This window comes from Pyxicephalus adspersus, chromosome W (assembly GCF_032062135.1).
Source record: "Pyxicephalus adspersus chromosome W, UCB_Pads_2.0, whole genome shotgun sequence".
NCBI classification, from domain to species: Eukaryota; Metazoa; Chordata; class Amphibia; order Anura; family Pyxicephalidae; genus Pyxicephalus; species Pyxicephalus adspersus.
The window spans coordinates 11,672,967-11,691,658 of record NC_092870.1 but is presented as its reverse complement, the minus strand read 5'-3'; the positions used below and the strand labels follow the sequence as shown (position 1 = coordinate 11,691,658).

The 18,692-nt window shown below is 42.3% G+C and overlaps 1 protein-coding gene across 1 annotated transcript in view; it reads left to right on the top strand.

Annotated features, from left to right (window-relative positions):
* The first annotated feature begins 17,755 nt into the window (after nt 1-17,755).
* Nucleotides 17,756-18,692, top strand: part of LOC140342792 (posterior protein-like) — a 2,296-nt gene continuing 1,359 nt past the window's right edge. The window contains exon 1 of the mRNA XM_072429140.1: nt 17,756-18,466. Within this exon, the coding sequence (XP_072285241.1) occupies nt 17,756-18,466 (711 nt within the window). The remainder of the gene's footprint in view (nt 18,467-18,692) is intronic.

Below are 18,692 nucleotides of genomic sequence, written 5' to 3'. Positions count from 1 at the left end.
TTGCTAAAAACATCAGCAAACCCCCAGTAGGGTCTTGGCAAGCCAGGCAGCAGGCAATGCAGCAGAAGAGCAGGTTTGCTGGACAGGATGTAACCTGGGAAGACACTCCTGAAAGCAGGTTGCACTTAAAGAAAGTATGTCTCCTGAACTTCATTCAGTAACCGGAGCATGTTTGCGGAGCCAGGGCAACCCGAGTAGGACAGGATGAACTGCTCTGGGGATGATTAGAATGGAGATGGTTTGAGTGTGTTATGCCCCTAGCTTCATAGTAAGTGGTATGGTGGCATGCTGATTACTGCCAGGCAGGACTGTCCCATTCACCACGGAGACCACTAAAGGGTTTGATAGGGGAACCACTGGAATACTGTACTGTGACACCAGTTGTTGGTTTATAAAGTTTCCAGCTACACCAAAGTCCAGGAAGGCCTGGGACCAGAGACAGTTAACCTTTCATGAGATCTGTGCTGGAAACGTAGTCTTGGCAGGTGAAAACGGAAATAGGTTTTCCTGGGACCCTCTCCCAATCTCCCTAGGCACTGGCGTTTCGGGCCTTCTGTGGGCAGTGGCAGTTAGACTTGAAGTGGCCCTCTCCGGCGCAATACATGCAGAGATTCTGGTTCCTGCGGCAAGCGTTCTTCTGGAGACAGATCAGCAGAGACAGTTCTGTTGCTGGAGGAGGAGGATTCTGGAAATTGGGAGCCAATTTTATAGGACGCCGGACTTTCAGAGTCTTTTCACGCTCGTTCCTGGAAACGAATGTCCACCCGAATGCATACCAGGTCATCGAGTGTAGATGGAAGGTCTCGACCGGCAAGTTCATCTTTTGTTTCAATCCTTTTTTATTGAATTTAACATAACAAAACACACATAGAAAATGCCACATACATAAAAATGGGGGCTCGAGGCCCTCTATTGCAATAACACACTTGAGACAAGTGACATTTTACAGTTACATAACATTGCTGATATAAATTGGGGACAACCTTAGGGAAGGAACAGTAAGGGGTATGGGGAAAACACGGAAGGGAACACACATATCAAACAATTTTTATTGCCTAGATGGGGGAACATGACATATGTTAGGAATCCGAGAAATCAAATAAACCTCGAGAGCCTCATTACCGCTCCCTGTAACCTCTCCGGGTACAACCGGGGATGCAACAGGGATCCCTATTAAAAAACAAAATGGTTAGCCCAGGGGTAGGGGTAGGATTGGGCAAGGGGTAGGGGGGTGCCCGACTGGCCTGTTTCGTGTACAGTCTCTGAATCTACTGTAGACCCAGCTATATCAAACTCTACAGCTCCCATGCACTCTGTTAGGCTCACGGCCAGAGCGATTTAAATTGGGGCGATTCTTTGAACCAATCCCAGGCGGACCATATCAGCTTGTATTGCTCCATCTTATTCTCATCCTCTGCTACTAACATTTCCATATGTTGTATTTTTTCTAATTCTACCAGCCAATCTCTCATGGTGGGTACTATGGGCTGTTTCCACGTTCTAGGGATAATCGTCCTAGCTGCCGTAAGAAAATGTCTAAACCTTCTTACTAGCCTTTATAGACCCAGGAAGGATGGACAGCAACGACATTTGGGGAGTTATCCTTAAATCAGAACCAGTCACTCTGTTGTATATGTCAGCTATCTGATCCCATAGCTTACGAATTCCCGGGCACTCCCACCAAATATGTAACATCGTGCCCCGTTGGGAGTGACATCGCCAGCACCTGTCGGGGAGTGAGGGAGACATACGATGGATATCTGTGGGACATAAGTACCACCTGCAAATTATTTTTATAATTATTGATTTTATAATTGGTCTCTTGGGCCTTACAAGGAAGTGCCATTTTATGGGTCAGAATAAATGCCTTTTCCCATTCTAAAGGGGAAATAACTACCCCCAATTCCTTTTCCCAATATCTCATGTAGGTGGGAGCATTGTTAGCATATACTCTAATCAATATCTCATATACCTGGGATATCACATGGATCAGCCTATTCATGGAACATAGTAATGTTTTGAATGCTGTGTGGCTCCTTTGTATGGGATATGTGGCCAGAAATGTCGATGTAAAGGAGGATAATTGGTTGTATAGTAGCCACGCGTTCGGCAGCCTCTGCACCCTGGCGTCCAATGATGAGAAGGGCGGGACCCTCCCATTCTGTAGTATACTGCATATCTGCCTATTATCCTGAGCCATCCAGGATAAAAATTTTTTAGCTTTCAGCGCCAGTGCAAATGAGGAATTATCAAAGGGGGGTCATGGGTCCTATCTTGGAGGACACATGACCCGCCCTGATGAGGTTGTCCCACTCCTTCAGAGGTGAGAGGTGACAATTGGTAACGGTTGGTGTAATTGCAGCATAGACCTGTCCACCCATAATAGAGAGCAAAGATCGATGGGGGATAAAATATTTTCCAATAAAACCCAGCTCTTCCTGTCTCTATTGTGAAACCAGTCAACTACCCGAGTCAGCATGGCTGCTCTGTAGTAACATCTGATATCAGGGACACCCGTGCCACTAGGCCTAAAGTTTTAGGCCTAGTAAAATACCGGAGGGCTATTCTGGGACACTTCGTTTTCTATAAAAACTTTCTGCACAGTTGCTGCATTTTGCCTATAAAGGCCAGCGGTAAGTATATCGGGATCATCTGGAAGATATACAACATTTTGGGTAAAATATCCATTTTAGGAGTATTAATTCTAGCAAACCAAGAAAGAGGTAGTAAATCATATCTTCCTAATTCCGCCTTCAATCTACCCAGCAATGGCTCATAATTATAACAGTACAGTTTAGCCGGGTCTGCTGTTATAAAGACCCCTAAATATTTGAGTTTCTCATTACAATGCCTAAAAGACGTATGGTTTTTAAGGTATTGTACCTGGGTAGGTTGGAGTGAAACATTTATTATTTCGGATTTATCGAAATTTACTTTGAAATTACTCATCACCCCAAATTTCTCAAATTCCTCTAAAATCGCCGGTATAGAAGTCTGCGGGGACGATATATACATTAGCAGATCATCTGCAAATAGGGACAGCTTATAGTGTTGTTTTCCAATCAGGATCCCTTGTACATGCGGGTTTGTCCTCAGCGCCACTGCCAGGTGTTCCGTCACTATAGCATACAGTAGGGGGGACAGTGGACATCCCTGTCTAGTACCATTAACAATAGGAAATGGAGTCGACAGGCTTCCATTGACCCTTACCCGAGCCCTAGGGGCTGAGTATAGCGCTGCTATCCTGGCTATCATTAGTGGGCCCAATCCTATCTGGCGTAACGCCTGATACATAAATGTCCAATTCTCCCTATCAAACGCCTTCTCCACGTCTATAGATAACAAACACATAGGGGTCCTGGACATTTTGGCGGTGTGAGTGATCAGTAAAGTTTTAATTGTATTATCTCTTGCCTCCCTTCCGCTAATAAATCCCACTTGATCTGTATGAATCAGGTCCGGTAGGTACAGGGACAATCAGTTGGCTATTAATTTAGAGAAAAGTTTAGCATCTACATTAATTAAAGAAATTGGTCTGTAATTTGAGCACAAAGAATGGTCCTTACCGGGTTTAGGGAGAACAGTGATATGCGCCTCTAGGCTTTGAGCAGGGAAGGAAGAGTCTCCCGATATGGAGGAAAACACCCTTGTCATAAACGGGACCAGGGCCTCTGCGTGCACTTTATAAAATTTGGGTGTAAACCCGTCCGGACCCGGGCTCTTGCCAGCAGGAGTGTTTTTAATTACCGTGGACAGGCAAGTTCATCTTTGATATGGCTTTTTGATATGGCTTCCAATTCAACTCTGTTGCCAGTGTTCGAAATTTTATTGCATACTGGCCAACAGAGAGGGAGGCCTGACGTAGGCGCAGGATTTCTGATGCCGCAGAGGAGGCTCGGCCAGGTTCATCGAATACCTTTCGAAAGTTCTGCAGGAAGGTGTTGAAGTCATTCAGAACAGGATCCCCCTTCTCCCAAAGGGGCGATGCCCATGCCAGGGCCTCCCCTGTCAGGAGGGAAATGAAATAGGCTACCTTTGACATTGGTTAATAAATCCCCGACAGAGCTTGGGGTAACCGGAGTAGCGAGGAGGAGTGGGGATCTGTAGCATAGTGTAGGGGGGGATGGAGATTGGGACTGTAGCCGGATCTGGAGTCAATGGAGCGAAAGCTGGAGTTGCAGAAGCTAAGGTAGGGGACTAGTTAATGGCCGACTGGAGTGTGTTAAGCCGTTCTTCATACCTTTGAATAAAGTCCGCCAGCTTTATTTGCAATGACTCGTGCTGCTGTATCCGTTGCAGCAAATCTTGCATGGAGACGGTAGCTGCAAGGCAGGAAAGTGGACCCTCTGTGTCAGCAGCTCAGTGGGTAGATACGTGCACAGAGTCTAAGCAGCTGCCTGGTCTTCACCAGAGCCTCTAGAGGTGAGGGTGTTGCGCTGCAGACAATTGCCAGGTTGCGGCCCCCGTGCACGCAGAGGCAAGTGACTGCTAACAAGCAGGAACCAAAACGTAGTGCCAGAGGGAAATTCAAAAGAGTAAAACGAGCCAAAGGTCAGGGCAGGCAGCAAACAGGAGTTGTCAGGAAACAAGCCGAGGTCGGTACACAAGGAAACTGGAACAGGAGAAACAAACAACAGGAACCTGGATCCACAACAGACAGAGGCCTTTGTTAAAACCCTCTCTGATGTCTCCTCTCTGGCTTGTTCTAGCCCAAGCTCTCCATCTTCACTACGGCCTTCAAATTCTCTGTCTAATCAGTGACCATCTAAATCTAGTTAAGAATAATGCTGGTATTCAATAAAGATGATACATTTTACCCTATGCCATATACTTGGATTACCAATTGCTGATATATTTCACCCGTAGACGAGTAGAAAATGCTTAAATAAAGTACCACCATCTTTAGTATATACACCACCACGAGTGGCTGTCGACAGCTATAACTGCAACCCACCACATTTCATCTGCAAAAAAGTTAATACAGCTTGAAATGTTCAGCTCTCACCAATTTCACATTGGGAAAAAAGGACCCTAGACCCCTAGAAAATGTAACACTTCCAGTTGCAATAATTCTCACTTTCAGCATTTTTGGCCTGCTACTCGATTTGTAGATGTCTGGAGACACCTACATCCATTTGAACGAGATTTTACTCATCATTCTGCAGCTCACTCTACCCTATTTAAGATAGATTCTATGTTATTGCCGGATTATTTGCTATCTGGATCAACGCATGTCGAAATACATGCTTTAGTGATTTCCAATCATCCACCAGTTTCCTTTATACTCCAGGAAGATCATAAGCCTGATTTTATTTGGCGCTTTCCCTCTAGCCTAGCAAAAGATGAGCATTTCCTACAATATTTAAAATACTTGTGGATGGATAGTAACAATGCAGCACATAAATCCGACCCAAGACTATACTAGGCAATATCATAGCCCACTGTTTGGCCCTCAACACCTGTACTCAAGCCAGGGCAGCTTATACCCAATAAAAATCCTCTTTGCTTATTACAGATGGAGAAATATGGAAACAAGCCAAACATGTTTGTAATGTGTGGATTACACAATATGACTCACTATTTAGATCGTACAAACAAGCAAAGTTTTTTCGCTTTGGCAATAAATCTGGCAAATTGCTGGCTAACTTGGCTAGAGGATATCGTCAAGCAAAACCAGTGGCGAATATACTTGATACAGCAGGATTAACTCATCGATCCCCAAAGGACATTGCTAAAGCATTCGCTGCCTTCTATGAAAAACTTTACTCCTCCCAAAGATGGGACACCCAAGCAGGCAAATCATTTTTAGAGTCGGGAAGGGGATTCACCAAGCAAAATCGGAAGCTTGCTCGCGCATTCGTGTTCGCGATCCAAAATCGGAGCCCTTTGATCGACCAAATTTCAGGCGCTGGCGTATTCGCGCGGAAGTTATGAACCGAAATGATCTCACCGCTGGAGACGCGCATCCCCGGCAGTTTGACACTGGCGAGCTTGCATTAAAAGTCACTGTTCCCCAAAAGACTCATTCTTTCTAATGGCACACATCTTTCACTCAGCCCTAAAAAAAAAATGTTTGTGGTGTTCAAATGTTTAAAACATCTATATGAGCTAAGAAATTGCCATATTTTAAAATGACTTATTATTTTCCGGTTAGGCAAGAGTTAACCGAGTTCAGCTCCTCTACATAGGCGCCTATATAAATGCTTATGATGCCTGATCGGAGGAGCCGCCTGGTGGTAAATATTGCGACTTTCCGCAGGCTAAACCTCTGCTTTGCCAGCGGACTAGATTTTCCCACAAAAGACACAAGCACACACACGTTCTTGTTATAACCACTTTTCAATGTTTGTCCTGCATAAATATTTTATTTCCACCCTTGATAGGGCAAAATTGCATATTGGTTTTGTAAGTGTTTTTTGAATGCAATATTTGTTGGGCCATTTTTTTAACTATTTTGGCTTTATATGTTTTGTTTGTTCTTTTTAAATTTTTTGTCATGTAAATTTTGTGGTGTGTGTGTTTTTTTATGTTTTATATTTGAATGTGACATTTAGCAAATGTTTCTTTTGAATAAAGTTGTTTGTAAAATGTTGTCTTTTTTTTTTGGGGGGGGGGTTTGTTATGTAAATGTAACCTCCTTTCCAATCTCCCAACATCAAGTTTAACCACCTGAGCGTTACACTGGGGTCTAGATTTCTGTTCCAAAAGCGTTACAGGCTTTCATGGAATTTTTTTTTAAATTGTAGACCTGTAACTTACAGAAATATGTCCGAACAAGGGTTCTAGTAGATATCATGAATATAAAAAATGTTTGAAACACCTTGGATCCTTGTTTCTGGACTTCTTGGCCACGCAAGCCCCTCGGTGCTTGCACCGGGTTTCCTGACTCCTGTGGTCAGCTGCCACTGGCCTGGGGATTGCTCTGGAGTGGCACCTGGCAGCTACCCCACAGCCCAAGCCTATTCTCACCATCAGAGGCTCTAGCGAAGACCTGGTAGCGGCTTAGTGACGCCCCTCTGGAGTATACCCAGTCAGTGGCACAGTGGGTCCACACCCGCTTGCATAACACCCGCTTGCATAACAGTAGCTCATAGTTGTGCGCCAAGGCGGTCCTGCTATGTGCGAGTGAACTGTGTTTTATCAGTTGAAAAATGCACTGCACTTTTGCACAATCCTCCTTCAGGTAAGGTTGTATTTTTTTGTGTATATTACTTGTTTTGCTTCATATGCACTCATGTATGTATGTATGTATAGACATGAGTGCACATAAAGCCAAACATGTATGTATGCATTTAGATGTGTGTACATATACATAGAAAAGAGAAATTATAGGAAGAAATTGGCAAAGAGGGCTTTTTGGACCATATTGCTTCACATTGAAAAGATTGCCTATTTCTTCCTATGATTTCTGATGTCATGGGCTTGGCTACAAGCAACATTCATGGAGGATATTGCTTCTGGTTAAAGGAGTAATCCACATTTATGTGCTTCCACTACCAAGCTGAGGTGAGTAAGTCTCTCTCTCTCTCTCTCTCTCTCTCTCTCTCTCTATATATATATATATATATATATATATATATATATATAATTTCCTTTTGTGGGAAAATCTATTCCAATGGCAAAGCCGAGGTTTAGCCTGCGGAAAGTTGCAATATTTATCCCCAGGCGGCTCCTCCAATCAGGCATTTAGACAGGCGCCTATGTAGAGGAGCTGAACTCAGTTAAGTCTTGCCTAACTGGAAAATAATAAGTCCAGTTAAAATAGTACTACTGAAAATGCATATGTATTTCTATACATTTAAATGTATTTTTACATACACACACACACACACACACAATGAAATGACTAAATGTTCCTCAATACATGTATTATAACTTGTTTGCCTATAATCCTTTACTAAAATATTTGGATTCTCTAAGGCCGAACTAGAATTAAATTTTAATCAGGTCACAAATGATTGTTCACATATTAGAAAGTGCTACTTAGTATATATCCAGCTTGATAGAAATGAGTAACAAGACCAAAAGTAACAAGAAGTGCAACAAATGTAACTATAAATGAAGCAAGTTTGTGAATGAGTGGAATGTAACATAAAAAAGTAACACTTACACAAAAAAACATCAAGCATTAAAGATTCAAACTGACCTGTAATGGACTGGAGAGGTGCACAGAACAGGGCGCAGGTGTGCGCTTATCAATTGCTATCACCCCATCATTGAGGTTAACATCTACTCCTGAATCACGCAGCTGAAAATTAATCGCCTTATTTGGCGTATTTGAGATCTTTGCTCATTTTTACAGGAAACTGGCAGGCAAGTCCACTAGAACTTGGGCCCGACTCGCAGTAATAGAGCTTGGCGACCGGAGCATACGCACATTTTATTGATAAATCAGGCCCAAAACAACTGCCATGTATATTATCAGCTGATATGCTATTTCTAAATTCTAAAATAACTCCAATGGAGGTGTTGAGAGTGATTAAGCGATCCGCCAATGCCAAAGATGCAGGACCAGATGGTTCTACAAAATTTTGCAGAGATCCTGGCTGAAACACTAACAAATTTATGGAACACTTTATTTCTTGACCAATTGTCAGGAATCAAACCTGGGGCTTCTGCAGTGGCTGGCAGTGGACCATTGCACTGAGGCACCTGAAGTGCTGGACAGCTCTGTACCTGATCACTGAGTTAAACCTTTCCTGATCCTGTTCTTTGATGAACTCTGAACTCCTGTGCTCCTCCCAGCTACTTCCTTTAAAATGGTTGTGTGGAACATCCTCTGTGCCAGATTATTGTGCTCCTGTCAATATCTCGCTTTTGTACTGATCCTGTTTGCTGACTACCTGTGTACCGATCTTTGGCTGCTGTTTTACTGACTACTCTTCTGATTACACTTTGTGGATTATATTGCTACTGTGTCAACCAAACCAGGCCACTGTGAGCTTGCTTTCTGTTCCAGCTACTGGACTCCGAGCCTGAATCTAGACTGTGACAGAATAATCTGGTGCAAAGATGGAGTCTGCTGTGGCAATTGCTATGGCCCCTTTTAGGCAGCAAATTGCTGAACTTCAAGAGTTTGGTGCAACCTACCAAAAGAAGTTTTCTGATCTACAAGAGTTTGTTAAAAGTCAACGGGATGAGATCAGTGACCTGCAGAGAGTAGTGCGGGACCTTTGTTCCAGAGATGGTATAACTACTGATTCTAATGCACGCATGCCTTTACCACTGAAATTCAATGGAGACCGCTATCAATATAGAGGTTTTCTCAACCAATGCTGCATATATTTTCAACTGCAACCTTTTGTTCCTGAGAACAGAAAGGTACTATTCGTTATTTATCTCCTGACAGAGGAAGCCCTAGCCTGGGCCTCTCCTTTCATGCAACAGGGCAGTGCTATCCTGAATGATTTTGATACATTTATAACTGCAATGAATCAAGTCTTTGATGAACCTAATCATTGTGCTACTGCGGAAGCCAAATTGCATGGTCTGAGAAAGCGTAGACGCTCAGTCGCTGAGTACACTGGGATTGGATTGTAGATACTACTTGGAATCCAGCCGCTCAGAAAAGTCAGTTCCGGCAAGGGCTTTCTGAACTAGTTACGGATGAGCTTGCCAGAGTGGGAATTCCAGATGATCTTGATGCATTTATCCAACTATGCATCCGCATTGATCAGAGACTCGCTGAAAGAAGGAAGGAGAGACGGGATGTTTGGAAGTAATGGAGGCATGCTCATTCCCTTTGGTCAAACAGCACAGAATGGTCCCAAAGTTTCTTTCTGGTCCGGACGCACCCGAACCCATGCAGATTGATACAATAAAAAGATCTATCACTATTCAAGAGAAGGAGAGACGGCGAGCTAAGAATTTATGCCTTTACTGTGGAGACTCTGGACACTATGCAGTTAACTGTCCAAACAAGTTGAAAAGAACAATTGCTGCAACTGACTATGCATCAGAATACCAGAACAAGTGAATTCCATTGCTCTATCAGTCTTGCAGTTGATACAACCAGGAGAGACAATCTATTCTCAACCCTCCCATTTTGTCATTCCTATCCAACTTATCTTGGGAAACCGTGAAATTCCCTGTTAAGCTATGCTAGACTCTGGAGCCAGGGAAAACTTTATGGATATAGAGTTTGCTAAGAGCAATGATATAGGGATGAGAAACAAAAATGCACCTATCAACATGAAAACCGTTGATGGTTCACCTTTATCATCTGGTCCAATCACCCATGAACCTGTCCCTCTCAACCTAAAGGTTGAGTCTGATCACTGTGAGACTATCAGCTTCCAACTTTTTGCATCACCCAAGTTTCCAATTATTTGGGGGTTCCCGTGGTTTTCAACTCATAACCCCTCTATCAACTGGGGGACACGGTCAATATCATTTTCTTCAGATTTTTGCAAGGAACACTGTAAGCCAAGCTTGCCTCTGGTCAAGGAATCACAAATTAAGGGAATGGCTACTCAACAGAATGACACCTTGCCTCCCCAATATAGTGAGTTTCAAGATGTCTGCGATAAGAAGAATGCTGACCAAATTCCTCCACATCGCCCCTATGATTGTCCCATTGAACTGCTACCAGGTGCAAAGATACCATTTGGTCGCATTTTTTCCCTATCCAAGTTGGAATTAAGATGTCTCAAAGAATTCCTGGATGAGAATCTAAAAAAAGGCTTCATCAGACACTCTACTTTTCCTGCAGGGGCAGCACAGTTCTTTGTAGGAAAGAAGGATGGTATTTTATGTCCTTGCATAGACTATAGGGAACTAAATGCCATCACGGTGAAGAACCGTTACCAGCTTCCTTTGATTTCTAAAATATTAGAACATCTCCGCTCTGCAAAGATATTCACCGTATTAGATTTATGGGTGGCATATAACCTTGTCCACATTCATCAAGGAGACGAATGGAAAACTGCCTTCAGAACCAGATATGGACATTTCGAATCTTTGGTCATGCCATTTGGCCTTTGCAATGCACCTGCAACTTTTCAACATTTTATCAATGATATAATGAGAGATCTTTTAGATCAATTTGTTATTGCTTATTTGGATGACATTCTCATCTTTTCAGACAACCTGGAATAACATTGCAAACATGTTTGCATCGTGTTAGAATGATTGAGGAAGAATCAACTTTATATCAAATGTGAAAAATGTGAATTTGAACAGACACAGATCCATTTTCTGGGATACATTATTTCTCCAGCAGGTTTAAGAATGGATCCTAGTAAAATCAAAGCCGTTTTGGAATGGCTGGCTCCCACAAACACTAAGGAGACTCAACGGTTTATTGGTTTTGCTAACTTCTACTGAAAATTTATAAGGAACTTTTCAAAAGTAATAACACCAATCCCCCAACTAACCAAGAAAGGGAAAAAACTTTTTTTTGGTCTCCAGAGGCACAGGCTGCTTTCTGCAAACTCAAGTCTCTTTTTACCTCTGCGCCCATATTAGCTCACCCCAATCCGGAGCTACCTTTCGTTGTGGAGGTGGATGCCTCAGATACTGCCAAAGGAGCTATCCTTTCTCAGCGATTAGGAGACAAGATGCAGCTTCATCCTTGTACGTACTTCTCCCATTCAATGTCCTCTGCTGAAAGAAACTATGGCATTGGGAATAAGGAATTGCTAACTATCAAAGAAGCTTTTTCTAAATGGAGACATCTCCTGGAGGGGCCTAATTATCCTGTGAAAGTTCTTACTGATCACAAAAACCTAGAATTTATCCGTTCTGCCAAAGGACTGACTTCTAGACAAGCGCACTGGGCCCTGTTTTTCCCCTGATTTAATTTCATTATCTCATATCGACCAGGATCCAGAAATTGTAAGGCGGATGCACTGTCAAGAACCCTTCCTGTACCTCCTCAAGAAAGTCCCCCTGACTGTACTATCCTGCCTCAAAAGAATTTTTTAGTGGCCACCAACTCCAAGACGTTTCTAAATCTTCTGAAAGATGGTTATGAAAATGATCCACTTCTTAATCACCCACCTAGAGAAGTTATTCTTACCTTTAAAGATGTTTTTTTTTTGTAGGTCCCTGGTCACTGGTAGGGCTTCTACATTCTCCCCTATCTGCTATTTCAAAACATCTTTTCAGGGACACTCTAGTAGCATGGAGGGAAACAAAGGAAACTGTACAGGTTCTTCCACACTCACCGATCATCATCTCACCGACCCTACCCATACTCACTTGTTCATACAGTATTTTCCTCAGGTGTCCCAGCTCAAGGCCTACCAAATTTGGAAATCCAGGGGAATCCCAGAGTTAGCCAATGTACTTGACGATCAATGTCAGCTATTGCTCTTTTCCATATTGAGCGCAAAATATGCACTGTTCTCACACCACCTTTTTAACTATACACAGGTAAAATTACATTATTTTCAACACCTTTCACTCCAAGTGCGTTACCATCAACGCTGTGTCAGATCTTGGGGCAACCATCCTCTAAATTATCCATAGCTGAACTGTATGCTTACCAGTCCATCTCTTTAGCTGAGATGGACTCAAAAGCCACGTACATAGAAAGATGGGCATCCTGGATCTTCCCTATGAAATGCAATTTAAATTTATACATAGAGTCTGTTATGCATTGGATCTCAAGATCAATCCTGCAGATTCCCACAGATTTACCACTGCTTGTCTAAAGTGCCAGTTATCATCAGGTTCCTTGGAACAGTGGTCCCCAACCTTTGCAGCTCGCGGGCCACTGAATCTACGGACTGTGTCACTCAAAGGGGAAGAATCTTCCCCCTGAGTGACGTCATAATGCCAGAACCCACCCACTCTCCCATCGCAGGCACCAGAGACACAACCCTCCCACGGCCCTGAGCCTGCGATCTATACTGGAGAAGTGGTCCATGCTTCCCCCCCAAGCAGGGTCCTTTTCCTGACCCTGCTGGGGGGTGCACCGGCCAGAGCTGCAGTCCACCGTTGGTCTTTGTGCTCTCCTGGCCCACCTGTCAGACGGAGCAGGGGTTGGGGACCTCTGCTCTAGAACATGCTTTGTGGACTTGCCTAAGTATTAACTCATTTTGGACTCTAATCAGTAACTCCTCATATAGCTCTTTTTCACATACCTCAGCCACAAAATAGTTCAAGCTCCCCTCAAATTCCCCTAATGAAATTTGAACACCTTTGTATACTTGCCAGTAAAAAATGTATTATGCAGAATTGTGTCAGCCCTTAGCCTCCCAGTCTTGACCAGCTACAACAAATCCTGCATCGTTTGATGCTCATAGATAAGACTAAGGCAACTCAACATCTTGACACTCCCCAAAGTTCTTCAACACATGGATGGAGTTTTTACGCATAACATTTCCCCCTAACCAACTGGAGGATATCATTGAAGTTTTCAATAACTTGCCATGGTATCCTCTCAGGGCCTTAAATGGCTCGACTAGTTAATTTTCTCTGTACTAGTATATTAACAGGACGCTATCTTTGCACAAAAAGTCTGTGGTGACCACTTATGTGCTTTTACTACTAGATTTTGTTGTCCAGGTATACATTTGATTTTACCCTTCCAGGATGTGAATTGACATGTTTGTTTATGGTTACATATCTATATTGTTATTTTCTTTTTACTTACTATATACCCTAATCTTACTCCCATTGCCTCAATATTCCCTTGCCTACAAGCAATATACCTCCGACACTCACAGAATTTTATGCGCAAGCATGACAAAGAGACTTCAATATTCCAGAATTACCCAAAATAAATTAAACAAGGTTAGATCTCAGTCCGAAAGGACTACACCTAAATCTGTAAAGAAACACAATTTAAAATTTTGCACAGGGCATATAAGGTCTTCCGCCCCAGGGAGCAGGCAGGCTCCCCGAAATGTAGCAATGTCACAGCTACTCTCAAACACTGTCTGTGGGATTGCACCAGTGTACAAACACTTTAAAAAGCGTTTTTTCCCTATATAAGACAAATTACGAAAGTAACAATACCCCTTGAACCATCACTGTGTCTATTCGGGGGTTGGGAAGAGCTTACTGACAAACCCCAAATAGGGGCAAACAAAATTGAATCTTTCTATGCCTTTTGGCAGCTAGAAGAACAATTATGCAATAATAGATCCACCCAAATTGGACACAGTGATAGCCTCAATGAGAGTAATTTGTTTTTATAGAGACCCACTAGAGGCAAATTAAACCAATGATAACTCTGTATCCAAATTTTATAACAAATGGTACGACTTCATGGAATACTCCCTTGATTCCACAGAAATACAACAAATCCTGCACTGTCATCGCTACTCCACTTGGCATGCCCTTAATTTCCCTTAGCAAGGGCCTCCAGGAAAATCAAGGCAACCAATGGGTTCTATCAGTGAACAGTAGTTGTTGGTGCACCAAATTCCTAGCTACTAGAATGAAAATTGCCTAAAGGATCGGAATACCCTCCTTTTCCTCCCCCGCGTTCCATATAATCATTAAAAAATTGGTCAGGTGTTAAAAATTATTATACTGAATAGTACAACCAAACATGATTATTGTGATATCTTTTACAGTTGTTTATACACCTGTAATGTAATATAATACAATGTATGTATACTGTAATGTAATACTCTGTTATCTTATTCCTTTTTTGGTGCTTTTTTGTAAATATCTTTTTTGCTACCATAAATACATTTTACAAAAAAAGAATAGCTGAAGATAGATGCAGACCTAGCAGGAAAAGGACAGGAGTTTTCATCATGTAGCTGAAAAAACAACAGAACTTGCAGTTGAATACACAATTTAATTTTACTCTGATAATTGGCACATATATTGGTAGGCTTACAGCACTTACCTCTTGACAAGATATGTCCTTATCTCATTGAACTTTGTTGGTATAAATACCTTGTTGTTGAAAAATAGATTAGGAAGTCCAAAGGGAAAAATTATTAAAAATGCTTTACAACTCATATCCTTGTTTTGCTTAGTTGATATTATTGTAGTAAATGATGGACGATCACAGAAATATTAGACGCAGGAGGATGTCTTTCTTTGGGGATAAAAATAGGGTGGAGTAGATGCTATCTCAGAGGCAGCCAATGCTACGGGCCATGTCTCTGGGTTTACCAATGTGCAACCAAAACAGCAGGAGAGTTTGGACAGTTGAAGCATTTGTTGAAGCTTATAACAAATGTGCATATAAAAGAGAATCTGGGTAGCAGTGACCATAATATGATTTCATTTAATGTAAGCTGTAAACAGGAAGCAAAAACAGAAAAGATAAAAACATTTCATTTTAAGAGAGCAAATTTTCTAATAAGGGCGGCTCTCTGTAAATTGGACTGGGAGACAATATTGTCCTCAAAGAAAGCCAGAAGGAACAAGAAAGGGTCATCACCTTCATTGTTTGAAAACTTTAGAGAATATACCAAAAGATGTAAAAAAGAGATAAAATGTGCAAAACTTCAAAATGAAAGATTGCAATGGAAAGTAAGGCAAATGCCCAAAATTGTTTAAATATATTAATAGCAAAAAGATCAGATCTGAGCATATAGGCACTTAATGGATGTCTCTAGGTTGGTAACTGGGGATAAAGACAAGGCAGATTTACTAAACACTTTTTTTAGCTCTGTGTACACAAAGGAAAATGGCAGAGCTCAAGTCCAAATTCATAATAGCAATGTCACTGCCTTAAATGAGTCACAATGGCTCAGAATGATATGGTTGAGAAACAGTTGGGCAAAAAAAAGACCAAAGTTGCCAAACAAATTTACTCTCTTTTTATGAGGAAGTAAGTAAACAGGTAAACAGTAGGGATGAGCGATAATACCTCTGGCATTCTCGCGAAAATGTCATCAAACTACTGATGGTTCAGCGAAATTTCGGTGAACCAATTTTGCGAAACCATCGGAAGATCGAGGAAATTATACCAGGGGATTCACATGATTCCATGGGAATCCTCCTTTTTGTGATCCCTGGGGAACTAGAGGTTTTCTCAATAAATGCGGCCACGGCCCCATTCATTGAGAAGATCCCAGGCACTAGAGGTTAATTAACCTCTAGTGCCGGCAATCGCACACTGTTCTCACTGAATGCGGCCACGGCCGCATGCATTGAGAAGATCCCCGGCGCTAGAGGTTAATTAACCTCTAGTGCCCTGGGATCGCAGTGGATTCTCAGGACTGCAATCATTCTTGCAGCCCTGGGAATCCTGTTTGTGATCCCCGGGACTAGAGGTTAAATGGGGACAAGTCTCCCCATTCAAAACGTCTAGTGTTCCCTGATTGGCTGGGGAAAGCTTTCCTCAGCCAATCAGGGAGCACTAGAGGTTTTGAATGGGGAGACTTGTCCCTATTTACCTCTAGTGCCGGGAAAAAGAGCTCATCAATGAAAGCAGCCGGCGCTGCATTCATTGATCAGCACAGCCCGCAATCTATTTTTTTTAAATTCGAGCTCGATCAGCGAATTTACACCGGCCATTCTCACTTACAATTTCGCTCGCTCATCCCTAGTAGACAGTGGAATAGCAGTTGATATAGTGTACTTGAACTTTGCTAAAGCATTTGACACCGTACCCCACAGACAGTTAATATGCAAGTTAGGGTCGATAGGTTTAGAAAAGTCAATCTGTAAATGGATAGAGAACTGGCTTAAAGATCGCATCCAGAGAGTTGTAATAATGATTCATACCCTGATTGTCTAAGGTTATTAGTGGTTGTTGGAAGTGACCAAAATTGATATGAATATGACTTGTATGTAAAGACAATTCTGCCTTCTTGGAAACAAGCTGTAAACCTCATTATCTGTGGAGACAGAAGCAGTCCCTCAAACATCAAAGGATTGCTTAACAGAGACAATTGTTGACCTTCCATGTGTGGATGCCTGAGGATCATTACCACCTTGGCCAGTTTGACTATTTGGTGTCAATTTCTGCCCAAACCTGTTCACTATAACTTCAGTCTTCCTGGAGGGGCAGGGGTATATGACAACAATCCCAAGCCTGGGACAAGGACAATCTGTGTGACCTCTTGATCAAGACTTCACCAAGGATGAATCAACAATGTGATTCACTCTGGACTTGCAGTGGGGTGTGGTTCAAGGAGAGAAAACCCTGGTGTGTATGTGGGCGTAAGAGAGATTGACCATGTGCTAGAGATAGAGCTAGACACCTTTCCTTCCCTTTTCCTATTTACCCTTTACCTTCTTCCCTTTTGTCTTGAAAATCATATGTAAATATTATCCTAAGCTGTAAATAAACCTTTCCCTTTTGTAAGATCTATTGGTCCTTCTTTAAAAACAAGGCACCCCAAACAGAGCACATTCTACATTTGGCACCCCAGAAAGCGTGTGGAATTCTAAAATCCACATAGAACCCACAGGACAGAATTGCTCTGAGTTATGTTTCTAGAAGTTTAGGTAAACTTAGTTGAAGGACCAACCAGACCTGCTGTAAGGATCGCGATGCAGAGCTGACGGGATCTTGGACATTGAAGAAACAGAGGAATTAGTATGTGATGATTGGTTTACATTGCATTTGCATATGTTTTACATTTGATATTTTGCTTGAGTGTATGTTTATGTAGATAAAATTGGTAGAAATATGGAATGTGAGTTGAGTTCTACATTTTGATGCAATTGCACAGAATTGATATTTTTTTAGAAGGACAATTTGCCTTGTGTTCGTAGTCTGACTTTGAATTCAGACTTGTGTGAGTGTATAGGTATTGACAATGTGTGTGTATTGGCCGTGTATTATTGTTGTAAGAAGAATTGTTTCCTGGGTGGAATATAGCTTTGTAAAATGGAACTTGTGTATACCTATGTTAACAAGCATGCCTCTGCCAGTTATCATACATGTGCAGATGAACCTGTTAAAAGTCAGTTTGAAACACTACTATCCCGATGTAAGGAACATAATAGTAAACTACATAATAAACTGACAAAGAAAGTAAATAAGGAAAAACTGGCCAATGAGATAGCAGTGTTGCTCAGGATCAAAGGCATAGCTGAGCAACAGGGGGAGTACTGGAGTAGGGACAGAAAAGAGCTTAATACCTGGAGAGGGGTACAATCAGCAGATGCACCCAGAGCTGCAAGGGAAAATGCCAGCACACTCACTGTTCAGGACAAATACCATCTGTGCCAGATTCTTGGTGAATTTAATGGGCTAGAGTCACCAGTGAGTATCTCTAATAAATTGGAGGCTGTAGTGTGTCAATATGGTCTGAACAACAAAGATGCATGTGCTCTTTTAAAGGCCTGGCTTCCAGGACCACTAACGGCCCAGATATCCATGAATAATGATCAGTTGGTTGGAGCAGAGGGTAGGAGAAAAGAACTGCAACGTGTGTTAGGAAGCAGGGATAGGAGAGGTACTCAGGATTTATCCAGAATGAAATTCAGACGAGGAGATGATCCAATAATATTCTTCAATGAGTATCTTTCACTTTATAGGGTGGTGTATAACTGTCCAGATATTTCATCTGATGACATGGAGTTCCTTTATTCAATGGTTAACCCCCCTAGCGGTAATCCCGAGTGTGACTCGGGGTGGCTTTTACATGCAAAAAGCGGTAATCCCGACTCACAGTCGGGGTAACTTTAGAAGCCCCCCTTACCTTTGGCCCGCGCTCCAGCGGCGATCGGATGGTCCCGCTGTGATGCCGGTCCGTCGGGGGGTGTGGCCGGGCGGGAAATTTAAAAGCAGATTACTGAGTAATCTGCTTTTAAATACCACC